Consider the following 26,986-nt stretch of genomic DNA (forward strand, 5'->3'; position numbering starts at 1 on the left):
ATGAACGGTACCCCGACCACGTGTGTAAGCTCTCTAAGGCGCTCTATGGACTTAAGCAAGCCCCAAGAGCATGGTATGAATGCCTTAGAGATTTCTTAATTGCTAATGCTTTCAAGGTTGGAAAAGCCGATCCAACTCTTTTCACTAAGACTTGTGACGGTGATCTTTTTGTGTGCCAAATTTATGTCGATGACATAATATTTGGTTCTACGAATAAAAAGTCTTGTGAAGAATTTAGCAGGGTGATGACGCAGAAATTCGAGATGTCAATGATGGGCGAGTTGAACTACTTCCTTGGGTTCCAAGTGAAGCAACTCAAGGATGGCACCTTCATCTCTCAAACGAAGTACACACAAGACTTACTGAAGCGGTTTGGGATGAAGGACGCCAAGCCCGCAAAGACTCCGATGGGGACCGACGGACACACTGACCTCAACAAAGGAGGTAAGTCCGTTGATCAAAAGGCATACCGGTCAATGATAGGGTCTTTACTTTATTTATGTGCTAGTAGACCGGATATTATGCTAAGCGTATGCATGTGTGCTAGATTTCAATCCGATCCTAAGGAATGTCACTTAGTGGCAGTGAAGCGAATCCTTAGATATTTAGTTGCTACGCCTTGCTTCGGGCTCTGGTATCCAAAGGGGTCTACCTTTGACTTGATTGGATATTCAGATTCCGACTATGCTGGATGTAAGGTCGATAGGAAGAGTACATCGGGGACGTGCCAATTCTTAGGAAGGTCCCTGGTGTCATGGAATTCTAAGAAACAAACCTCCGTTGCCCTATCCACCGCTGAGGCCGAGTATGTTGCTGCAGGAAAGTGTTGCGCACAACTACTTTGGATGAGGCAAACCCTGAGGGACTTTGGCTACAATCTGAGCAAAGTCCCACTCCTATGCGATAATGAGAGTGCTATCCGCATGGCGGAAAATCCTATTGAGCACAGCCGCACGAAGCACATAGACATCCGGCATCACTTTTTGAGAGACCACCAGCAAAAGGGAGATATCGAAGTGTTTCATGTTAGCACCGAGAACCAGCTAGCCGATATCTTTACCAAGCCTCTAGATGAGAAGACCTTTTGCAGGTTGCGTAGTGAGCTAAATATCTTAGATTCGCGGAACCTGGATTGATTTATAGCATACATGTGTTTATGCCTTTGATCATTGTTCCCTATGCATTTTGTTGCTAAATAATGGTGCTCAAGTTGTACAAACACTCCCTGGACCTCACAAGTCCGTTGCAAAGTGATGCACATGTTTAGGGGGAGATGTGTTACAACTTGACCATTTGAGACTAACCATGTGCTTGAGTTTGATGATTTAGTCTCGAAGAAGGATTGAAAGGAAAAAGGTGGACTTGGACCATGAAAGACTTCCACTGCACTCCGATGAGAGGGTAACTTATTCCAAGTTCATCTCATGTACTCTTATTGCCTTTGTATTCTTATTGAAGATTTTGGTAAGGCAATGGGGTTCAAGGGCCAAGGTTAATCCCGTTTTGGTGCTTGATGCCAAAGGGGGAGAAAATAAAGGCCAAAGCGATAAATGGATCAGCTACCACTTGAGAGATTTTGAAAATAGTAGAATAGAGCTTTTGGTTTGTCAAAACTCTTTTATTGTCTCTCTTGTCAAAAGTTGGCTTCTTGTGGGGAGAAATGTTGATTATGGGAAAAAGGGGAGTTTTTGAAATCTTGAATCAATTTCTCTTGGAATGACTCTCTTAACATGTGTGTTTGACTTAGAGATAGAAATTTGAGTTTGATTTGCAAAAACAAACCAAGTGGTGGCAAAGAGTAATCCATATATGTCAAATTTGAATCAAATGATTTGAGTCCTTGTTTGAAGTGATATTGTATTTGTTCCACTTGCTTTATATTGTGTTGGCATAAATCACCAAAAAGGGGGAGATTGAAAGGGAAATGTGCCCTTGGGCCATTTCTAAGTATTTTGGTGATTTAGTGTCCAACACAAGTGCCTAAGTGTAAAATGTGGACAAAGTACAAATCAAGGATAAAGGTATGTTTCTCAGACTTAGTACATTGTTTTAGTGACTAATGTATTGTGTCTAAGTGTTGGAAACAGGAAAAATCGAATTGGAAATGAGATGACTTTGTTCAGCCAAAGTCTGCTCAGTCTGGGAGCACCGGACTGTCCGGTGGTGCACCGGACAGTGTCCGGTGCGCCAGGCTGGCTCTGGCGAACAAGCCGCTCTCGGGAATTCATCGGCGACGTACGGCTATAATTCACCGGACTGTCCGGTGTGCACCGGACTGTCCGGTGAGCCAACGGTCGGCCGGGCCAACGGTCGGCCGCGCGATCTGCGCGGGACACGTGGCCGAGCCAACGACTAGAAGGGGGCACCGGACTGTCCGGTGTGCACCGGACATGTCCGGTGCGCCAACGGCTCTCAGGCTGCCAACGGTCGACTGCGCCATTTATGGAAAGAAATCGGGCACCGGACATGTCCGGTGTGCACCAGACTGTCCGGTGCTCCAGTCGGCAGAAGGCAAGATCAGCCTTCCTAGATTGCTCTCAACGGCTCCTAGCTGCCTTGGGGCTATAAAAGGGACCCCTAGGCGTATGGAGGAGTACACCAAGCATCCTTTGAGCACTATTGATCACTCACACATCATTCTTGCGCACTTGTTCGCCATTCTAGTGATTTGAGCCTCGTTCTAGTGTGCTAGTCTTTTGAGCTCAAGTCTGGGTCTTGTGTGTGCGTAGTTGCTGTGATCTTTGTGTCTTGTGTGAGTTGCTCATCCCTCCCTTACTCCGTGATTCTTTGTGAACATCAAAAGTGTAAGGGCGAGAGGCTCCAAGTTGTGGAGATTCCTCGCGAACGGGATAAGAAAAGAAAAGCAAAACACTGTGGTATTCAAGTTGATCATTGGATCACTTGAGAGGAGTTGAGTGCAACTCTCGTCCGTTGGGACGCCACAACGTGGAGTAGGCAAGTTTTGTACTTGGTCGAACCACGGGATAAACCACTGTGTCATCTCTGTGTTGATCTCTTTGAGGTTATCGTATTGTGCAAATTCTTCTCTCTAGCTACTTGGTGATTATTGTGCTAACACTTAACCAAGTTTTGTGGCTTAAGTTTTAAGTTTTACAGGATCACCTATTCACCCCCCCTCTAGGTGCTCTCAGTACAGGATAGAGTTGAGACTACGGAGGTGTTAGAGTACCTATTAGAGTTTTAGGTATTTCCTATGTAATTACCCTCTCGTCCCTACTATAATGGGTCTGCCCCAACTAATAAGTCTATTAAAACATTTCCTAACCGCACTCAGGGGTTAGGGTTTCCTATAGCTGGTATTGCTGCAGTGTTGTGGCATGGATGAGGGACAAGTGTGGGTCCACGTGCTGCTGTGTTGGTGATGGCGTGCTCTAGCGACGTGCAAAGTGCTGGTGGCACGGGCAGGGTCGTGCTTGAGATTTAACGGACTCTAGGCAAAAGCTTATATATGGTCATTTTAACCATATATTTATACATAATCTCTCTCTATATATAAACACACATTTTGAAAGGTACAACATTATTACATTACTAATGAGTAAAAAAGTTATTTAATTAGAATTCACAAACCATTAGCTGGCTCCCTAGCAGGCCAAAGCAAACAACAGGCCAAACGACAATTAGCTGGCTCCCTAGCTGTCGTATACATGTATGCGTATGTGCGAACGTTGATTGTCGAGCGTGTCTTCAGCCCTGTCCTTTGACAGCATGGTAGAGACATGAATTAGGTTTTCTCAATGTAGTCTGTTTTGACTTGGTACTTGGGATTGGTTTGGCCAGGTTCGATAATGTCTAAGTTCGATGATGGCGTACTACTCAGGGTAGCAGGGCTAGACTACTGTAGCATTAGGGCAACCAAGCCAACACTGATTAGGCCGATTAAACAACTAAGGGTATGTTTAGTTCAGTTGTGGATTTCAGAAAATCTAATTCTAGTTGTGAGCTGTAAAAAAGCTGCTGTGAGCTGATATTTTCAGGAATTGATTATGTTGTTGTACCCGTTTGGTTGAGATTTCAAAATTTTGGTAGCAAATATAGTGTAGAAAACTGAACCAAATACACTCTAAGTATTATACTTAAATTTATACTTATATACTTGAGTGGGGGCCTGGGCGGCCGCCCACCTAGCGCCCCCTCTGGTCCAGACCTGGGCACGGGCGTGGGCGGCTCAGGTTCTGAGTACCGTGGTTAGGAGGCGGCCGCCCACCTAGCGCCCCCTCTGGTCCAGACCTGGGCACGGGCGTGGGCGGCTCAGGTTCCGAGTACCGTGGTTAGGAAGGAAGTTATGACCTATTTTAGTTAAGCTTTGTGGACTAAAATTTAATATAGTATAGATATTATTGAACCGCGATCGGGGTTGCAACCTTGGTACTAGATTCCCTCCTGCTGTCAAATTTCATCATTTTATTCACAAAGTTCTATCATATTGAACAGAGACAATTCAATCTAGGTAGTTTATTTACACACGTAGATCTTTCATAGATCCAAATACTAATTTTCCCCAAGATGGAGTGGCAGAGCTTATGACCAAGTCAAACTTTTCTCGTTGGATTTAGGTCTTTTTTTTGTACCAATTCAAACTTTTCTAGTTGTGACCAAGTCCGTAGAAAATTGTACCAATATCTACAACATCAAATTAGGGGTATTTGAATGCACTAGAGATAATAGTTAGTGGCTAAAATTAGCTAGAGACATCCAAACACCCTAGATATTAGCTATTTACAGTAAATTAGCTACTCGTTAGCTAACTATTTGTTAGCTAGCTAATTCTACTAGTATATTTTAGCTAACTAAATATTATCTCTAGTGCATTCAAACATCCCCTTAGTTAATTAAATCCACAATTAAATATGAGCTGTAGTGCATTTATTCCGTATTGTATGTAGATTGTTACTGTATTTTCTACAAACTTGGTCAAGATGTTTGACTTGGAACAAAATGAAACACCATACATTTTCGGAACCAAACGTATATAAATTCGTAGGATGACAGCTTTGCCTACAAATAGTAGTTACTCTCCATGGTTAGCTGGGACGGTGTCATCGCCGTGCCGCTGAAATTCAGAATCCCATTCTGCTCGATTATCTGCATGCACAGGATTATATCTGTTATGGTTGGCCAGCGCATCTATCCATTCCTAGATCAGTAGATCCTAATGCGATCTTTCAGAGAGAGTGTTCTTTATATATAAATATTATAAAAGAAAAGCTACGCAGATTTTGCAATACCCTTTCCTGAAGCACGCCATTGACAGCCTGCAGTATGGCCTCCTGCAAAACAGAAGCGCAAAGAACCTTCGGTGACGGAAATTGCTGAGCCTGAGCTTTGTTGCAGGAACAGAGCGACAAATACTGAACCTGACCTTGTTCCTGAGCATGTCAATCTCCCTGGAGATGATCTGCATCTGTTCAACATATGAGGTCAGTACATCTGAACTTGCAGATACTATTTTTCTTTTTGAAAAAAAGATTTCATCTGTGTGTATCAAGAAGCTAAAACTTACCTTCTGGGAGCGAATGTTATTTGCCCACATTTCAAGATTATTTTCCAGGGTCTGGAGCTCGACAAGATTCATGTGGTTTATATCATTCTCTCCATGCATGTACCTGCATGGATGTGCTGAGATCTGTCATGAGCCCTGCAATCGATTCTATAATTTGTGATTTGTGGATTCTTGGTAGTTCAACATGACCATCAGCTGTACTGGTAAGTTGTTGAACATAAATATAGCTACGAAGCTGCATCCTCTCCAAAGTTTATGAAGCTGGATGGCGGTTTTGTACACGTTTTAGAAAATAAAAGAAATAGGAAAGTAATGGAAGGAACATCTTTATTTCAAAAAAAGGACCATCTTTAGCTACTCACAAATTCTTCTGAATTCACAACAGCTCTCCTGGCTACATCTGTGAAGAGATGTCATGCAACTTGTGTTACTCTTATCCAACCTAGCTTTGTGCTATCATTAACACTTTCAGTTCTTTTTCTGATGCTGCATGCCGTACACACTATTGTTTGCAAAAAGCATGTAGCGCGCAAGACAATAAATTTTACTCTAGTCTATGCAGAGTTCATTATGTTTTTTTACAGTATACATGGGACACCGTTACTTTACCTGAATCCCTTTTGAAGCAAATCAATTTCATGCGTTAATGCTAACACCTCTTGTTTTATCGTCTGCAAAAACAAGTGAATTAATATCAGCGATTCAGCGTACAGAAGAATGATTGTTAGTGCTTAAGAAGTCCTTATAGAATCACGGATAAACGGATGCCAAGGACGTACAGGTGCACTAAGCAAAAAAAAAAAAAAAAAAGAGTTTCCTCCTTAATCTCCATATGACTTTGTCAGTTCCTGACCTGAGTTTCGTTGTGGTTGCTACTTTCGCCATGCATTTCTGAACAGGCTCTCCTGTACCTCTCGATCAAACCTTGCATGTTCCTAACGCCAAGGAATTTTAAAGAAATGAGCAACAATCAGTACGCATAGTGACGTTTGTATTGATAAACCTGGAAGAAATACAGACCCATTGGTGGCTAAGTCATAGATCTTGCCATGGGGGGAGATCACGATGACACCGATAGCAGCGTCACAGAGAACAGACAACTCCCTAGCTTTCTTCAGCAGGCCCATTCGCCGCTTGCAGAAGGTGACCTGCCGGTGCACTGGGTTCTCTATCCTCCTCATCTGAACCTTACCACGAGCCATTCGATCTCCAAGCCTTTTCTTTTCTAGTTCTGTGCACACAGCCTCCCACTAGTTTTGACTAGCTTCTGAGACTGCTGTGGCCAGTTTGATCTCCCTCTTGCACTGGATGAGGCAGATGGCGACTTGGATCCACCATGGAAGCGAGCATTTTATTGTCGCCCGTGAGTCCTGAGAACAAGGAATAAACTGGTAGGCCAGTCCTTCCACTTTGTAAAGGCCTACATACAGGATCTGAACTGTTGTAGATCATTTTCTTGAACAGAGATGTATGTAGATCATTTTTCTTGAACACGGAGGAGAGCTGCGTATTTTTTATATTGCCAAGAGAAAGAGGGGTAAAGAAACTCTTACACCATAAATATCACCAAATTTGAAAATTATCTTAGTGGCTGCGGTAGAGACAGAGAAACAAGCATGCTGAACTAAAGCCGGCTGTTTGGACTGCTGCAGCTGTAATTCATAAAGACAAAAACACTGTAAAAGCAGTAGAAATCGGTAAAGATTAAAGCCAAGCGAACAAGCATAGCGCTCTTTCTAGAGGGGCAAAAGCAATACACTAGACATTTTTCACTGAGTACCTGAACTAAAAAATATTGTTTTGATAATGGCAACAAAGTCTGACACTGACACATGAAATGAAACCTTGCTCGTAGGGAAGGAACCAAAAGCACTGGAAAAAAACCATTCTGTGTCCTTGAAATTTCAGACATCAAGCTAGGTCATCTTTCATGTTTGATTCCTAACTGCCTCGGGGGTCACATTTTCTGTAGCTATAATAGCTTGCTATCAAAACTGCAGTAGGTAAATGATAACTGGGTTCAGAGCGCATAAAGTTATTTTCTAAATGAATAAATAAATTCATGTCACCTGTACTGCCTCCATACTAAACAATCGAGCTGTCGATGATCACACTGAATATTTAGCGACAGAATATATCCCATGTAAAGACATTTACACTTTACATTGTTAAGAACTTGTTCTGCTTTGAAATGTCAGACTAACAAAAACTGACAACCTGCGCCTACTTTTCTTCTAAGCTCATATTCTTGATGCCTGCCAGTGCCATCTGGTTCAAATTACAGAAAACAACATTGGTCAGATGTGTGCTCTAAACTCATTTCTAAATAGCACAAGTAGAAAAGGTGCACACTTCTAATTAGTTGTTGAGGTGCCGCTACACACACCACATTTTCCAATTAAGGGCTTGTTCGGTTAGCTCTCAATCCATGTGGATTGAATGGGATTGGATGAGTTTGAATCCCAAACAAGTCAAATCTCTTCTCAATTTTTTCCAATCCCATCTAATCCATGTGTATTGGGAATAACCGAACAAGCCCTAAAAAGAACTGTTTGTTTGTAAACTTGGCTTCTGGACCTCTGCTTTCTACAATTCTATACGTGAAACTCCAACAGTAACCAAAAGGGTATCAAATGGAGCTGTCAGAGGCACAACCTGTTCTTTTGGGATGACGGACTCGAACAACCAAACTGCCAGCGGTTTTGCAGGTTTCAGTTTGGTGCTTGGCACTACAATTTTGTTTAGCTGAGACGAATGCATCAGTTCGTTCAAGGGCCAGAACCTTGTCATTTGCACATTCCAAAATAGGTAAGTACTAAAAGATTAACATGCACCATCTGCTTACCTTAGGACCACTGCTTTTCTTGATAATAAGAATATTTCAGCAGCACGCACAACTGAAAACAAAATCTTAATTGACCAAACTATCAAACTAAAGATAAACTGTATGGCTCCATGTGGGCCATGGTTGCAGTTTACCAGGACCACTCCTTTGATAAGCCCTTTGACATTGCTTTAGATCTTATTATTATTATATTCTGAACCAACTATCTTCAAGTAAATATTGGAAGTCGATCCCAGATTCCCAGCAGTGAGGCACAGCAATGAAATCATACAAATCATTCAGCAAATCCTAGGAATCCCTATGAAACCAACAAAAAGAAATACAAAAATGATTAGAAAGTAAAATTATTCAATCTTTTTTGTATTTCAATAAATATTTTTAAAACTAATAACAATCTTGAGATCTGTTGACAGCCTGAGGGAAGATATATAGATGAAATGGTCAGCCTGAGGACTGGACCTGTCGACTGGTCCAAGTGTTGGGCTGTCCTCCAACAATTATCAATCTACTAGGTGTGTGCCCGTGCGTTGCAACGGGAGTACGCTGGAATGAGCATCGGCACATATCTAATCGGATCTTATATTTCCTTGGAGGTCTGGAGAAAGTTTACTCGGAAGCCAAATATGTTAAAACCTGAGCATGTGTTACCCTTATGCCCCATCAGCATACTGTTCCGCGCTTGTATGAGTCTTGTTAATTTGCATGTCTCGTGCATAGTCTCTCATGTCTCGGTAGCAGTATCAGATTCCTTCAACCGTGGTCAAACCAACTGAAAGATTACAGAACAGTGGGAAAACGAACTCACTATAAGTCGAGACCTTTTTGTTCTACACTTCTTTACATGAGCAACATATATATTATCTTATCATCAGCTGCTCTTACCACATCATGCTATCCAGAGTTCCAGACAACAACTCCAATAGAAATTTCAAATCCAAGAACAACAACCAGTGTAATGAGATATCTGCTCTTGTAAAACTGACAATATAAACTGTTAAGGACAAATCTTCAAGACCTCCAGCTTTAATTCTCAAGAAATTAATAGAGAAAAAATATATATTAAATTTACACCAGAACATCCATGAAAATCATGATCAAAACAAACTTACAATTTTGTACAGAGTTACATGAAATGTGTAGCTTTAGCCTCGTTGAATCGGCACATAAGCGTCAACATGCAAACAGCTCAAAGAATCACCAGATTCTAGCATTGACAATTGTTGGGGACTTCCAATGTTGGGGACTTGTTCTCAAATGATATGAATTAAGAACAAGGCAACACAAAGATGTTAAGTATAAATGCCCTTCGTCCGCTGAAGCATTATCTCCCCAAGGATTTAATGAGCTTCGGACGAAGGACATGAGTAAAAATATCACGAAGATTTCACCTTCGTGATCATATTTGTAAAACAACAAACAATGAGAAATGAAATATAAAGTATAAAATATATTCACATGTTTTATTATATGAGTATATAAGTATTAAAACATGTTATTTGGGCATATTTATACCTTCGCCTTGACTAGAAGGAATGATTCAAACGCAACGTGTCTGTGATTACAGGATCGCGTGAACAGTGCCGGGATACTGTTCACCTATTTATAGGCAGAGGATGCAACCTGCACAAAATTACATTTATGTCCTTTACAATCGACTACAATAATGACATAAAACATCAAGGGTCTTTAAGTCAATTCATCTTTAAGTCGGTTCGACCCTTCATCTTGAGATTTGTCTTTGTGCCGAAGCTTTATAGATAATAGTTTCGGCGCTTGCTTCTGAGAAGACCTTTCGAAGGTGTTCTTTTTAGGATCTTCGGCTACGAAGCATACCCCCAACAGTAGCCCCTTCGCGGTGCTAGATCGTTTTTCGTAACGAGCTTGATCCGTGAAAAAGTCTTCTAGGCTTCGGGACGCCGAAGATCCAAAAAACACCTTCCCTGAGCTCGTTGGCGAGAAACGATTAAAATAATCGTCGCGCGCGCCCCATCTTGCACCAATTACGCGCGCGCCAGCGATTCACCTTCTCGGACCCTATGGCCCACCGTTCAGTGAGTGCGGGTGACTGTTTGTTCGGTGCTGGAGACCTTGCCGATTCACCTTCCCACCTGCGACACTATATAAACAGACGGGTAGGTGTGAAGTTACCACGGCATTCATTGCTATTGCACTGTTTTGCTGCCAAATTTTTAGTCATAGCCGAAGCTTAATCATCGTGCTCAGACGAAACTTCGCTTGTGATTATGCTTCGGCACAAGAGTAAGAGCTTCGAAAAAAACAGAAAAGTCAACACCAAAAATTTCAAGTAAGTCATAATCAAATGGCCAGAGTTCGCTCTACTGCTCGGGTCGATCGTGAGGGAGATGAGACCGAAGCTATTGAGACTGTTCCTATTTCAGAAGCAATGAAGCGCTCTGGGTTGGTAACACCGGAGGACATCCCTGCTGCCGAAGCAGAATGGGCTGCTGTTGAAGAAACTGATTCCGAAGATGATTACAACAGTGCAGTGCCGAGCAAGCCTAGCCACCTGGACTTCGGAAAGTCCACCATCTCCGAAGCTGATTTTCCTAAGATGGTGAAGCTGGGCTATCTTAGTGAAGCAAAGAAGGAATTGATTCATTTTGGTGGAGAAGAAACTATCCCGAAGCCGGGAAAAAAATGAAGTGGTGGTTTTCAAAAGTCTTTTTAAAGCTGGTTTAAGATTCCCTCTGAGCAAGATGATTGCTAATGTGTTGAAGAAATATGGGATCTACCTTCATCAGCTGACGCCTAACGCTATCGTTAGGCTGAGTGTTTATATCTGGGCCCTCCGAAGCCAGGGGGTGGAACCATTCGCCGAAGGTTTCTGCCGAGTACACGAACTGCACTACCAAACCAAGGCTAGGGGGGATGGTTTGCATGAAAATTTTGGCTGCTACAACTTTGCTTACCGCAAAACTACAAAGTTCCCAGTGATTAGTTACCGAAGCAAATGGCCAGCAGGATGGAAATCTGAATGGTTTTATGTCAAAGTTGACGAAGATGAAGATAAATTGGTCCAGAGTCCGTTAGAACTGACCTTCGGAGAAACAAGACCCCCGTGCAACATGTTATCGGGGAGCCCGAGCCAGATTGCCTTGGCTGAATTTCGAGTAATTGCAGATCATATTGGCACTAGAGACTTAGTACAGGAATTTTTGGCCTTCAGAGTATTTCCGACTTTGAAGGAGTGGGAAATGCCGAAACTAGAGGGGAAAAGAAGAAAGGGGAGCTTATTTGGTTGTCTTACCACTACAAGTTCAAGAGACATTTCAAAGTACCCTGCCAAGAATGGCTGGATACAATCGAAGTAATGTGCAACAAAATTCTTGGAAATTATTCTAAAAAAGAAGATCAATTGATGATAGCGGTCTTCGGCACCCGTCCGAAATGAAGGCTAAAACGAGTGATGGATGCTATAGGCTTTGAATATCCTGACTATGAGCGACTGGACAAGAGTGCCGAAGGGCAAAAAAGAAAAAGAGTGGCTAGTGCTTTGAATAAAGACGGCGAAGATCAATCAAAGAAGAAGAAACAAGAATCTGAGGCGAAAGCAGTTGCTTCGAAGAAAAGAAAGGCCTCGACCCCAAAGCAAAAATCAATTGATGAGGAAGAGAAGACTTCTGCGACATGTTCTGCTACTGAAATAGAGGAAATCCTAAAGGTAATGACTGAAACTTTGCCTGTCAAACTAAGTCCATTGGGGCTTCATCTGACGAAGCTTTTTCATAAGGAAAAGGAGCCCACAAAAACAAAGGCACCTAGGCCAAAGAGGCAAAGGATTGTTACTGTGACAGAAGTGATTGAAGCAACACCACCAAGGGCTTCAGCTCCGAAGGTGCCGGATATTGAAAGCACAACAGCTACTGAAGCTGCACCTTCGGAGGCCACAGATGCCGAAGCTACTAGAGCCGAAGATATTAATTTGGAAAGTATGGCTCTTGATATAGATAAAATTCTGCTAGACATGGCCGCAGAAGAAGCTGCTGGAGCCACCGAAGAGGCTTCGGCCCCAGAGGCCGAGAAAAAGAAAGAAATTGCCGAAGAAACACTGGAAGATGAAATTTTCAATTTTCAAAACTTGGTTGGTCAAGAATTAACAAAAGCCGAAAAAGAAGAATTAAAAGAGTATGCTATTTCTTGCGGCTATCGGCCAGGGGCACTTCTCTTCGGAGGTGTTGATGATGAGAAGCTAGGCTGCATCCGAGATCAGACCGGAGCAAAGGTTATCGGTACTCTATCAAAGAGTATCGGTTTCCCGAAGCTCGAAGCCGATATTAGCCGCTACCGACGATAACACATCGTCGGTAGTTTGTTTTATTCCAATTTCAAGGTAAACAATCTCCCTCTAACTTTTTATTTTCATAACAAAAATGTTTTCTAACGAAGGTTGTTCGTTTACAGAGTATGCTACTGAGCAAAGCTTTGAGGATGCAACAGGATTTAGAAGATAAAAAGTACGAGGTTATAATTGAAAACTTAGAAAACAAAATAAAAGATCAAACAACTGCTTTTGAGAAAAAAGAGTTCGAACTCCAAACAACTGAAGGTTTACTAGTGGAAGCCGAAGCTAAAATAACAGAACTGAATACGAAGCTTCTCTATTAGTCAGAAAGTTTGAAACAAGAAAAGCTGAAGCTTAATGAAAAACTTGAGGCTGAAATCCAGAATGGTTTAGTTTTGAAAAAATCATTGATAGACCTTCAGAACAAGTGTTTGAAATTCAGCAATCAATGTGTTCAACGACTGGAGAAGGTGTTTTATTCAGTCGGGGCCAGTAGTGAAAAATTTATTCCTTCGTCTGAAGATCTACCAGGAGCCTTCGAACACATCGAAGGTGAGATTGATGACCTCGATGATGTTATTGCCGGACACGGCGACTTTTGTGCCCTGGTAGCTTCTCGGGGCACCGCTGCTGCGTTCCTGAAATCTGGCTGTGAGCACGGAAAAATTATCAACAGACCCAATTTCAGCCTATCACCAGCAATTCTAGATGATATTCCTAACCTCGCCCGAAGCATTGCGAATAAATTTATAAAGGTGATATGGACAAAGGGTGGGCGAGAGAAAGCTGGTGACGAAGCCCAGAGCCACCTTAAGCTGGTAACAATATTATACCTTATGCTTACCTTTTCCTTTGAGTTTTGAATTTAGCTTATAATACTTACATACAGGTTGACCAAGCTGAAACTGAAGCTGCAGAGTAAAAAAAAAGTCGAAGCTCCATGGATGCTATCGAAGCTTGAATGGCCTGTAGAAATAGCTCAAAAAACTCCTGTGATAACTTGTATATGATGTAATTAAATTTCACTTTGTGGATTTTATCCATACCTTGTAATATAATCTTACCTTTTCGTCAATGTATGAAATGCTTTGGTGTGGACGAAATTAATACTTTTTGAGCCGAAGGCGAAAAACACCTTCCCTTCTTTGCGTACACAGTGAAGCATAAAATTGCCTCTTTTTCCCTTTTTTCCGAAGCCTTATCTTTCAAAGCCGAAGCAAGTTTGTATGTGATGATGATGATGATCCTATGTATGTCTAAGTGAATGTTTATGAATGCAAATGTATGATGAAATGTATCGTGCAAATGAATGTTCAAAGACACATACAAAACCATAATTACCACTCTTATTCCCTTAGGAATAACAAATCTTTGCCGTTTATTTTTCGGCTTCACCGCTTATTTTTCGGTGTATCAGCGCTGACTTTTCGCTGTAAGCCTCCCTTAGGAGCTTATTCGCCTTTTATTTCGGCGGTATTCGCGTTGACTTTTCACGCTTCGCCTTTTATTTTGGCAGAATCAGTGTTGACTTTTCGTTGTAAACTCTGCATTCCCTTAGAAACGACTTTTGAGTAGAAAACTTACGCTGCGCTCCCTTAGGAACAGCTTTTTGTAGCTTCGTCGTACTCTGCATCCCCTTAGGGACGTCTTTCGAGCTTCTCCCTGTTTTTTCTTTTTTCTCGTTGCACTCTATGGTGCATGCCCAGTTTTTACATTTACATCTTCGGTGGATACTGCTCTTGTAGAGCTGATATAAGAAAAAGAGAAATTACATGCTATGGCCCCATTAAAAACCTTTCTCCCCCTTTGGAAAGGAAAAGGGTGCCATAGGAAAGAATAAAAAAGATTACATCAGGTTACACATAATACCGCCGAAGCTCATCTGCATTCCAAGATCTAGGAATGTCGCTGCCGTCCATATCCTTCAGCCTGTAGGAACCGGGTCTTGACGAAGATACTACCAGGAAAGGCCCTTCCCATTTCAACTGCAGCTTGCCTACTGTGTCTGGGTTGGCAACTCTCTGAAGTACCAAGTGTCCTGGCTTAATATTTTTTAACCGAACCTTTCTGTCACGCCATTTTATTGTTTCGGCTTGATATTTATTGATATTCTCTACAGCCTGAAGCCTGATCCCTTCTATAGCATCTTTTGCCACAGAATAATCAGCTTCGTCTTCTGCCAAAGCCATTACTCTTATTGATCCCGCTTTAGCTTCTTCTGGGGTTATTGCTTCGTCACCAAACAACAATTTGAATGGTGTAAAACCTGTTGACCTTGATATTGTTGTGTTGTGGCCCCACACCACTTTGATTAATTCGTCCGGCCACTTCCCCCTGGGCTGGTTGAAGATTAACTTCATTATTCCTGTCATTATAATGCCATTAGCTCTTTCGACAAGTCCATTTGACTCCGGATGCCGAACTGATGCAAAATGGATCTTCGTGCCAATTTGTTCACAAAACTCTCTGAAAGCTTCGGCATCAAACTGCGTTCCATTGTCCACGGTAATGGCCTTCAGCACTCCGAAGCGACACACAATATTTTGCCAGAAAAACTTTTGAACAGTAACCGAAGTTATTGTGGCTAAAGGCTTCACCTCAATCCATTTAGAAAAATATTCCACTGCCACTACAACATATCTTAAATTCCCTTGTGTTGGTGGAAGTGGGCCTAGCAAATCAAGGCCCCATCTTTGCAATGGCCAAGTGGGCTGTATTAATTGAGTTAAGGACAAAGGTTGTTTTTGATCTCTTGCACATTTTTGACAACCTTCGCATTTTTGGACTAATTCTGCTGCATCCGAAGCTGCCTTCAGCCAATAGAATCCTTGACGAAAAACTTTACCCAACAAAGGCCTAGATCCGATGTGAGATCCACACAGGCCTGCATGTATTTCTTTCATCAGCTCTATACCTTTAGTTCTGGATAAACATTTGAGTAATGGAGAACAGACTCCATGCTTGTATAACTCCCCTTCTATTATTACATATGGACGGGCTCTTGCCGCTATTCTCTTTTGATAAGCTTCGTCATCTGAAAGGAAATTGCCCTGGAGAAAAGACATGATCTCAGTTCTCCAATCTTCGCTATAAACAGGAGATATATTGAGCACTGCTCTTTCAAGAAGGTCAACCGAAGGTGCTTTTATTGTTTCAAAGAAAACTTCCGAAGGTAATGGCAGCCCCTGTGCCGCTGACTTGGCTAGTAGATCAGCGTGTTCATTTTCTCCTCGTGGAATATTCTTAACAGAAAACCCTTCGAAGGAGGCTTCAAGTCTTCGAACCGTATCCAAATATTTTTCAAGCTTCGGATCTCTTGCTTTGCAACTTTTGTCAACATGGCCAGAAATAACTTGGGAATCAGTTTTGAGGACCGCCCTTCTTATCCCCATTGCTTTCAACTTCCAAAGACCCAAAAGCAAAGCTTCATATTCAGCAATATTATTTGTACAACTAAAATCAAGTTTCACTGCGTAACATGTTCTGACTTTGGAAGGTGCAATTAAAACGGCAGCTGCACCTGCCCCGAAGGTTCCCCAGGAACCATCGCAGAATACTGTCCAAGCTTCGACATCTTTAGTTGCTTCTTCTTCCTGAGCCCCTGGCGTCCAGTCAGCGATGAAATCTGCTAGTGCTTGGGACTGAATCGAAGATCTATGCACATAATCAATGCAGAACTCATTGAGTTCCGCAGCCCACTTTCCAATCCTTCCAGTAGCTTCTCTGTTTCTCATAATATCCTTCAAAGGCTGTGAAGAAGGAACAATTATATGGTATGCTTGAAAATAATATCGAAGCTTCCTGGAGGCCATTAAAACAGCATACAACACCTTCTCCAATTCTATATAATTTTTCTTTGATAAACTGAGAACTTCAGAAACGAAGTATACTGGAGCCTGCCTTTTCAATTGCCCTTCAAACTTCTCCTGAACAAGCGCCACACTTACTGCAGAGTGCGAAGCTGCCACATATAACAGTAGAGGAGCCCCTGGCGCTGGTGGAGTTAAAGTTGTTAAATCTATCAAATACTGTTTCAGTTCTTCGAAGGCTTTTTGCTGAGCTGATCCCCATTGAAAAACTTTGGCTGACTTCACCACTTCAAAGAATGGTAAATTTCTCTCTGCCGATCTAGATATAAATCGATTCAAAGATGCCAGTCTTCCTGTCAGCCGTTGAGCCCCTTTCTTTGTGCTTGGCGGCTCCATCCGAAGGATAGCTTCGATTTATTTGGATTAGCTTCGATCCCTTTTGTTGAAACCAAACAACCAAGGAATTTCCCCTTCTTTACCCCGAAGACACATTTTTCCGGATTCAGCTTCAGACCAGCTTGCCTAAAATTAGCGAATGTCTCCTGCAGATCAGCAATGTGATTTTCTTGCTTCGTGCTTTTTACTATGATATCATCAACATATGTTAGCACGTTTCTGCCTATCTGAGAATGAAGGACCTTTGCTGTCATTCTGCTGAAGCTTCCTCCAGCATTCTTGAGCCCCTCAGGCATCCGAAGATAACAATATGTACCACTGGGGGTGATGAAACTGGTTTTTGGCTCGTCTTCCTTCTTCATCCAGATTTGATGGTAGCCTGAATAACAATCTAGTAAACTCATGAGCTCTGACGAAGCTGCTGCGTCTACCAGAGAATCTATCCTTGGTAATGGAAATTCATCCTTCGGACAAGCCTTGTTGAGATCAGTAAAATCAATGCACATTCTCCATTTACCATTGGCTTTCTTTACCATAACAGTGTTGGCTAGCCATTCTGGGTATTTCACTTCTCTGATGACTCCGGCGCTGAGGAGTCTTTTCACTTCATTCCGAGCACCTTCAGCCTTGTCGTCAGACATCTTCCGAAGCCTCTGCTTTCTGGGTCTGAAGGATGGATCAACATTGAGCGAGTGTTCAATAACATCCCTGTTGACTCCACAGAGATCATTAGCTGACCATGCAAAGATATCTTTGTTGTTGAACAGAAACCTTATCAGAGTTTTCTCCTGTTCCTCAAACAATTGAGATCCCAATAGCACCTTCTGCTCTGCTATATCGTCACATAAGAGCATGGGCTTCGGCTGATCGGCCGAGGCAGCTTTCTCCCTTCTGTACTTGTATTGCTCACAAGCTTCAGCTCCATCTATGTTATGGATTGCTTTTGAATCTGTCCAGTTTCCTTCGGCCTTTCTTGCAGCTTCCTGACTTCCATGAATAGCAATAGGCCCTTGATCCGAAGGTATCTTCATGCAAAGATATGCTGGATGAAGAATTGCTTCAAAAGCATTGAGAGTACCACGACCAATGATTGCGTTGTAAGGGTACTCCATGTCAATAATATCAAACACAACTTGTTCAGTCCTTGTGTTGTTGATAAATCCGAAGGTTACTGGCATCGTGATCTTGCCAAGTGCTACAATTTGCCTTCCTCCGAAGCCACAAAGGGGATGTGTGGTGTCATGGATCTATTCTTCGGGCTCTTGCATCTGTCTGAAGGCCTTAGCAAATATAATATCCGCTGCACTGCCTGTGTCAACCAAAACATTATGGACCAGAAATCCTTTGATAACACAAGAGATAACCATAACATCATTGTGAGGGTAATCCTTGAGCTGAAGATCCTCTTGGGAGAAGGTAATCAGGATGTGAGACCATCTTGACTTGATGAAGGGTCCTTACACCCCTACATGTTGTACCCTTCTCTGTGCCTCCTTCTTCTGCTTCTTGTTAGCCGGCTCTGAGCATGAACCGCCTGTTATCGGGAGTACAAGCTTCGGAGCCAAAGCAACTCCAGCTTTGAACGAAGCCATCAGCTCAGAAAGTGGAAGTGAGTTCACCGGAGGTGGGCGCCAATGTTGGGGACTTGTTCTCAAATGCTATGAATTAAGAACAAGGCAACACAAAGATGTTAAGTATAAATGCCCTTCGTCCGCTGAAGCATTATCTCCCCAAGGATTTAATGAGCTTCGGACGAAGGGCATGAGTAAAAATATCACGAAGATTTCACCTTCGTGATCATATTTGTAAAACAACAAACAATGAGAAATGAAATATAAAGTATAAAATATATTCACATGTTTTATTATATGAGTATATAAGTATTAAAACATGTTATTTGGGCATATTTATACCTTCGCCTTGACTGGAAGGAATGATTCAAACGCAACGTGTCTGTGATTACAGGATCGCGTGAACAGTGCCGGGATACTGTTCACCTATTTATAGGCAGAGGATGCAACCTGCGCAAAATTACATTTATGTCCTTTACAATCGACTACAATAATGACATAAAACATCAAGGGTCTTTAAGTCAATTCATCTTTAAGTCGGTTCGACCCTTCATCTTGAGATTTGTCTTTGTGCCGAAGCTTTATAGATAATAGTTTCAGCGCTTGCTTCTGAGAAGACCTTTCGAAGGTGTTCTTTTTAGGATCTTCGGCTACGAAGCATACCCCCAACAACAATCCTCAGATTCTAGTATGTGCCATGCGCAGTCGGTGCCGGAGTCAGGGTTCCTGGCAGGGGATGGACGCGAGGGCCTAAACGCTCGAAGAAAGAGCACCACAACGTTCGCAACATCCATGAACGGTAGCGCGACACCCAGTAGCCGCGGCGACAAACAGGACGACGACGGACCCCAACTCGATGGAGAGCATTGAACAGAGCGATGAAAGTACCATGTCGTAAGTCGATTCTAGCCATTTTGGAACTTGTCGTGGTGGATTGGAGGCCTTCGTGCCTCCTGTTCGTTGTCTTGTGCTCAATGGAGAGCATATGTATCTAATAACATGTTTGAGTGTGAATGTAAATGAAAGGAACGAATAGAAGAACTATCTTGCATTGATCTGCTGTTGGAATATATATACACGGTGAAGGGTTGCACTGAACGGGTGTCAGTTGCTAAGAGGCAACCGTTCATGCACTATGCCAAAGGACATGCCCTTTAGTTACATAGTAAACTGTCTAATCTATCTTTAATCCTGTTGCTTGAAAATGTGTCTTGTGGATGAGATCATCACATATATCTCTTGGTTAGAGACATCGTTTCACAACACTTTTATCTTACGCATATAGGTATGAGTAGAGTATCTAGCGGGTACGTACCTGTTACCTTCCCTACCATAACTCTCACGCCATGGCCTACGGTGTTCGTCCGACAGCCTCGTCCTTTTTTATTAAGGTCTTGTTAGAAGCAACCCAACTTTTAAGAAACCAATTTTATTTTTTTAGCTAGGAGAGGCTAACTTCTTGGTTTTTAAGAAAATGTGCATCCAATTTCTATAACTAAGGTATAAACTGGTATGTTTGGAACCACCTCAGTTTCTATAAACCAGTTTCTTAAAAACTGGGTGGTTCCAAACAGGTCCTAAGTTTGAGAAAATAACCACGAGAAAATAAGCTAGAGAACTGCTTCCTCAAAAAAAACAAAGGGTGTCGTATGTTTATATTAGTTTAGAAACACTAGAAAAACTCGTCATGTTTCTAGCTTAGTTAATTGTTACCCTTTTTCATGTACTTCACTACAGCTCTAGTCTAAATAACACCACGCCAAATGCCAAAAATCCCCATCGGAAAAACGCCACCCATTGTACCAAGAGCAAACATTTGAAATTTCATCATTTTCTCACTTACTTATTTTCTTTGATTTATGGGATAGAATAGGTTAATGTATCAACTCATTCCTCACAAACTAACAATTAGTATTAGCGTGAGAAATGAAGGTTATTCCATCAAATTTGAAGAATAGAATCATTGATGCATCATCTCATTTAGAATGGTTTCGAACAAAATCTGATACATGACACCTGTTCATTTGGTTTTAATCCGTACCACATTCTATTGTTTCTACAATGTTTTTATCTTTATGCATTGGAGCTGCGGCAGTAAACAGTCGGCTTTAATCCAAAACTAACAGCTACTCCATACACCACCTATCGTAGATCATTAAAATCAGTCACTCAGCCACTCAGGGTTTCCACCACTTGGCAGGTTGTACCACAACTGCTGTACTGTACAACCAGTGCAGACATGAAATACGACAAACAGATTCAGGCAGACAAGCCATGCACCATAAAACGTGTCAGCAAAAGGCAATGGACATTTGGGCCCAGAAGGCAATGATGGATTCTTCCAAAAACGAAGGGAATAATGAACTGGTGAATAGAACTAACATGTAGCTGTATAAATAAAGAATATACACGGTGAACAAATAAGATAGGGCATTACAGTCAACCTGTATTAAGAATATCTATTCACAAGGCTCAGGTTCCGCATTGTAACTCTACACCTACTGTTGTATGCCTGGATCGTGCTATAGTTGTACGGTGCATCATTTGGCGAACGGTGGTCGAAAGGGTCAAACAATATGATTCCACCAGTATGAAGCAAACTCCCGCATGGATATTAAAACAACAACCAGTGCTTCTTCATAGGCTTGTATTTGCTTGGGAGATCTGCACAGCAATAGGTACCTCCTCTTCTTAAAAGATGGGTAATACATAGCAAGACTTCACATTAATGTGTTTAAGTATATGTGTTTCTGACCTCGAGCATCGTACAGTGAGTTATAGTGAATTTCAGACCAGAAACTCAGCCAAATCTCTGAAAATGCATAGGATTTTAGGGTCAGTAGCTACATAACTTTTATGTCCACCTATATTTTGCAAAGTGTGTCTGTGCAGTGATCATAAAGGTGTATGCATAAACTAACAATAATGCTGAAATAGCATATTGCAAAAGTAAAATAATGCATAAAGCAAGTGATCCATGTTAGGACAAAGGACAGATAAGTCAGTGTGCAGAGTTTTCTGTGTAGCTGATCCGCTAGTACTCACTAATAAGTAAACAGAAAGGAATCTTACCTCTCTGTGGAGCTTGATATTGCGGAACAATTTCAACAAAACATGTATCTCTGAATGATGTTAGGAGACATATCTTTGCAGCAAACTGCCAAAAGTACATGAAAACATTAGACGTCTCCTTTCTCCTGTCTCCATGCAACCCATGTTCAACAATAAATGTGAACACGGACTGCTATTATAGATTAGAAAACTACGTGTTTGACTCGGAAGTATGGCGATTTTAGTGAAACATAATGCAAATACAAATTAATATATGATGAATTTAAATGCACTGCAACAATATAACATCATTAATGTTCTATTCTAAGGCCATACCATAGACAAATTATGTTATATTTGTTTTGTATTTCAGTAAGATACAGAAATAATAGCAATCATTTGCATAGTAGCGCAGTGGCTAAATGTATCGCAGTGATGCCATAAGTTGCATGAAAATTCAGTAGAGCAAATGATGTTAGAAACATAGCGCAAAAAGAGGGGTAACCTTGTCAGCAGCTGCTTGTAGCGTGACATGGTCACCCCATTCACCAGACCTGGAGAAGATGGATTTCAATGGCACAACATTCAGAAAACACAAATTCAGGGCCGTCTCTTATTGAAGCGGCGAATTTAATATTAGCAATATACATACTTCTTCATTTTCTTGCAATATTTTTTATATTTCATTGGAACATAACCTTCATATAAGGTGTTACATTTCTTGAGCTGAAAGAGGAGAAAAACGACACATATAAGCATGCAGGCCTCACAGGAAAGAAACTTATAAGACCAATGGTTAAAAAATACGTTTCTGAATACTTCATCTGTTCTTTTTTAGATAGAATATGTTTTAGTTTGTTGGTTTTTTGTACTGTTAATATCCGTGTTAAAAAGATGGTCGAATTAACACACTTAATGCCACTTCCATTTATTCATGCATCCTTACAGGATGAGTAATACAACTTTCTCTTCATACTAAAAATAATAATGGTGTTAAGCACATGTAAGAATGCAGGTTTGTTTCACTGAAAAGGATGTATCAGATCAATAATGACCCAAAAATGTTCTTAATGTTTTAAACTAGGAAATAAACATACTAATATAGTTAAGACAGATAAAAAACAACTAAGGTAAATGAACTTTGTAACATAAATTTCAAAAATTGGTAATTCTGATATGGCCAGGTGATTGACAAACCTGCTTTACAATCTCCTTTCGAACACGCTCGTAATAATCAGGTGATCTATATAGTTGGTCTGAGAATGCACGAAACTACATGAACAAAATACAAGCACATGAGCATATGATTGAGTTTAACAAGATTATCTTATTTTATCGAATAAATATAATGGGCCTGAAAAGTTGCTTAGGAAAATAAGGCTTTGTTATTGCGGTTGCTGTATCACAGAAATACTGAAATAGAATAGGCATAAGTTGGTGTACCTGACAATTTCCATCACCAGATACTCTCACCTCAAACAAGCCGTATGCATTTAGCCTACAAAGAACTCTTAATCGTGAACACATGTCGATGTTTCATCGGTAACCAAAACATGTGCAAGGTACAAGATACGGAACTTCCATATCCACAATAGGATAAAGTAAAGATCTTGCTAGATATTGTTTGAAAATACAGAATGCATAGGAAATGAAAAATTTAGAAAGAATTGGATCCATCTTATATATTTTAGAAGTTGGGAGAAAAATGGGGGTAGCATATCTAAGTTGAATCTCCTTTAGCTTGCATGTCAACTCATAGTTTCTTTATTGTCTTCCCAAGATCCTAGGTACAATCCCTATCAAAACTTAATACAATGGCTTGTGCTTTAAGGCTTTAACTCAACAGCTACAGATTTGTATGAGCAAGACAAATTCTACATTCTCAAGGACATAGATCTCCCGATGTTTACAATATTATTAGGAGGATGGAGTTAACCAATGTAAAGAACTAAAGCTGCAGAAAAGTTAATGATTACAAAATAAGGCAAAATTAATGAAACACCTTCGTGAAAAATGAGGAGCCTACTTACGAACAAAATGATGTGAATGCTCAAGAAGATAATGGAAACTAAACTTCATGAAAAGTTACCTATCAAGGAGGCGATAATGGTCCATAGTGGCATCACTATATGTTGGAAACTATGTGTTAATACGGGGAACATGCTACACATGTACAAATAAAAATGAATATCAGATAAGAAGCCAGTGATATTAACTTTCATTAATCAGTTTATCTATACCAGAAAGGAAGACAGTGTGTGCCCAAAACACATAGTCTTCTATGCGGGGAAGAAAAGGAAAAGCCAGAGGAAAATACAAGTAACTAAAATTCATGAGGCATCTTACAGGAATTGATGTTAAATTAATAAGATGCTTGGCCATAGCACCATCTAACTTGGCATATTCTTCGGAGAGAACCATTGCAATCATCCTATCATCATGAGTTTCACTCCTCTGGCTGCTCATTGAGGTTGAGCTAGATGAGGCACCTTCCCTTGGAAACATATGTGTCATATCCAACCTAGTGGTTGTCAGGATAAAGAATTTTATAATAACGTTGATACGCTATATATGTTAAAAATCATATCTAAAAGGAAATAAACATTGGAAATGCAATTTATATGTTGTACAACTACTGGCATGAAGGAAGGAAACAGAAACTACAGCATAGGTTGAAAATTATATAACTTTAATGGAGAGACACACACACACAAAGTAAAAGACAAAGAAAAGCATATGCAGAGAAAATGAGAGAGGCCTAGCTGAACAAACTTTACTGTAAAATGTTTATTATTATGTACATGATGAAATTGTGTCTTTTCTTGTTGGTAGAGGAGCGACCATTTGCTTAACTTGTTTACATTGACACTTATCTACAGTACTATCATGTTAGTGATGTCTGTGATGACATCTCAAATATCTTTTTCCTCAAACACAGTTTGCATCCATCGCCAAGTCTTTCAGCATGCATTTAACATATGGTATAATCAATTATCCACGTGGACTTACAGTGATGTTCCATGTATGTTATACTTAATTCTACATGCATGGGATGACAATGACCTCTCAAATGTATAACTATATATGTATAGTAGAGGCACTGATTTGCGCTTGGAGCACAAGGAGTCATGAGAATACAACATAAAACTTGATGGCTACCTCCCATGGATAATGAAATTTGGCTTAAAATGGATGAGGGTCTATGCTAGCTAGGTTATGGAAAGAGCATAAAGCATAGTGCCGTTCTGGAGGCAAAATTGCATTATGAGGCTACAAATTGGAGCAGCAATTTGTTTCTCCTTGGCAAACCAACCAAGATAAGGTTATTAGGAGTAGAAGACGTTAGGGGCTTATAATGAATCGTATGTCCATCATCTGCACACTTTTTTCACGGAATCCCGAACACCTGTACTCTAGGGCAATATCCCAATGGATTTTGCTTTCCAGTATCATCGTGGAGCAAAATAAACCTCGACGTCAGGAGCTTCTTTACGGCTCCTCGGACGGCGGTGATGCAGCGGGCACTTCTACTACGGGCGACGCCTTCGCCTCCCACTTCAGAACGGTCCATCGAGGAGCCCGCCAGCCGCACCACTGTGGAGCCAGCCTCCTGCAGTCATACCGCTCGTTGGGCCCCTCGGTGTGGCCCGCGCACACCCGGCCAAAGATGCAGGACACCAAGGTGAGCAGCAGGACCGCCACAAGCACGCTGAAGGTGTCAATGGGCCCCGAGGAGCTATGCAAAGGCCTGCGACCGTCCTTGGATCTCCCATGTCAGGGATGACGAGCGAGTGGGGTGGAGCAAGGCGTGGTGGTCGGATCCATAGGGGGATGCTCTTGATATGCCAACGTCGCGAGAGGAGGGGGTTATTCCGACGTGTGGAGGGTTGCGACGGTGGGGTGGAGCAAGGTGTGGTGGTCAGATCCATAGGGGAATGCTCTTGAGATGCCGACGTCGTGAAAGACGGGGGTTATTGCGCCACGCGGAGGGTTGCGGCGGCGAGGTGGGGGCTGCAGCTATGTGATATGTCTCCACTGTTTATGTGATGGCTCTCGTCGAGGGGGAGGAGCGGGGATAGGGCGGCGGCGCACAAAGGACGAGGGTTTGGAACGCGCGCGTTTCCCATCAAGGAGCAGTGACCCAGCGACCCCGACCGGTAACTGCACGTACCGGACGAACATCTCGCAGCATTGCCCCAGAATGGCCCAGTAGTGCATCCCGTCGAGCAGGAGCTCAATGGCACGGTGACCGCGGCCAGGGGCAGTGGTTGGCGTGAGGGAGCTACAAGAGGGAGAGGGGATCCATCACGCGATGGCAGACATGGTGGCTGAAAGGTCGTCGTTGACATTAACGGCGCCGATCTGGCCCTCAGTGGCGGCCACTGCCTCCGAGCTGGTGTCGAGCACCCGCGACGGTGGGGGTGGAGCTCAGACGAGGGGCGGTAGCGAAGGGAGGTGGGGGATGAGGATAAGCACGGAGGGGATGCGGGGTAGGGGGAGCGTGGGCGGCGGACGCGGACGCCACGCGAGAATCACGGAGGGCAGGGGGAGCGTGGGTTGAGGACGTAGAGCGGAGACGGTTGCGTGGAGGGGGAGCCAGGCGAGGGCATGGCGTGGTCTACACTATTGCCTTAATAGTTAGTAGAGATTAGACTATGTTTGGATAATTTAGTATTTACCCCAATCCATCCAATTTATATGGGTTGATGTGGATTGGAGTGTAAATTAGAGTGTCCAAACAAGTCCTTATAGGCCTGTCCTCTTGCGATCCATCCTGTAGAAAGTGCGATATACATACAGGCTCAAGGAATCTCTCCACCGTTTTGTTGTTTTATTAAGTCTTCGCACTTCATATTTATTGGTCTTAGCTTTTATCTGAATTCTGTTTTGATTCAACTTCACATGTATTTGTTGTACACTCTGGTTAACCTAGGTTCTAGTCTTAATTAGACATAGGGCAATTAACAAAATTTATTTAGGATTTTATCAAAATAAGCTTTTAATATTTTGACTTAAGATGCCAAGACAAGAGTATGTGGAGCTTGGGTAGCCCCTAAGCATCATGATAGGTTGGTTCAATGTACGGGGATGCTTAATCCAATAAATAATTCAACCTCATACCAAATTAGATAGTATTCATTTTAACTTTTAGTTTTTATATCTATATTCAAATTAATAATAATAAATCTAGACACATATATAAAATATATACATTAATTATTATATGAATCTATTAAAAGACAACATATCAAGTGCAAATCAAGTTTCCGTGCAAACCAACTAGCAAAAGTGACAAAAAATCTCAAAAAAATTATACATGTAATTCATTAACTACTATATCACTGTATAAAATTTCAAGTTCAAATTTATCATATGTTAAGAGATATTTTCTCTTTTTTGCATCTCATGACATATGATGAATTTTAACTTGAAATTTTACATAGTGGTAGAGTAGACAATGAAGTATATCCATAATTTTTTGAGAAG

The 26,986-nt window shown here is 41.7% G+C and overlaps 2 protein-coding genes and 1 long non-coding RNA gene across 4 annotated transcripts; 1 reads left to right on the forward strand and 2 right to left on the reverse strand.

Annotated features, from left to right (window-relative positions):
• Window positions 1-4,865: 4,865 nt before the first annotated feature.
• LOC100278959 (uncharacterized) lies at window positions 4,866-6,929 on the reverse strand. 2 transcript variants are annotated; one of them, NM_001152058.2, is made up of 7 exons: window positions 6,545-6,843; window positions 6,378-6,459; window positions 6,134-6,195; window positions 5,525-5,627; window positions 5,384-5,425; window positions 5,250-5,291; window positions 4,922-5,106 (listed from the first exon to the last, which is right to left on the reverse strand). In NM_001152058.2, exons 1-7 carry the CDS (start codon window positions 6,724-6,726, stop codon window positions 5,020-5,022), a joined length of 600 nt encoding a protein of 199 aa, NP_001145530.2. In that variant the 5' UTR covers window positions 6,727-6,843; the 3' UTR covers window positions 4,922-5,019. The 2 variants fall into 2 exon arrangements, with proteins under 2 accessions (XP_035818904.1, NP_001145530.2); XM_035963011.1 differs by having other exon boundaries at window positions 4,866-5,106; window positions 5,250-5,425; window positions 6,545-6,929.
• On the forward strand, window positions 5,236-5,954 carry LOC103641677 (uncharacterized). Its single transcript, XR_002265914.3, has 2 exons — window positions 5,236-5,441; window positions 5,573-5,954. It is a non-coding gene; the product is annotated as an uncharacterized lncRNA (long non-coding RNA).
• A 13,865-nt stretch (window positions 6,930-20,794) lies between the features above and the next one.
• On the reverse strand, window positions 20,795-24,016 carry LOC103641678 (OVARIAN TUMOR DOMAIN-containing deubiquitinating enzyme 12). Its single transcript, XM_035963471.1, has 8 exons — window positions 23,589-24,016; window positions 22,943-22,997; window positions 22,697-22,771; window positions 22,152-22,225; window positions 22,005-22,053; window positions 21,521-21,605; window positions 21,204-21,260; window positions 20,795-21,112 (listed from the first exon to the last, which is right to left on the reverse strand). The coding sequence occupies exons 1-8, from the start codon at window positions 23,612-23,614 to the stop codon at window positions 21,063-21,065; spliced, it is 471 nt and encodes a 156-aa protein (XP_035819364.1). The 5' UTR covers window positions 23,615-24,016; the 3' UTR covers window positions 20,795-21,062.
• Between the last annotated feature and the right edge of the window lie 2,970 nt (window positions 24,017-26,986).

Source organism: Zea mays, chromosome 10 (genome assembly GCF_902167145.1).
Source record: "Zea mays cultivar B73 chromosome 10, Zm-B73-REFERENCE-NAM-5.0, whole genome shotgun sequence".
Lineage (NCBI taxonomy): Eukaryota > Viridiplantae > Streptophyta > Magnoliopsida > Poales > Poaceae > Zea > Zea mays.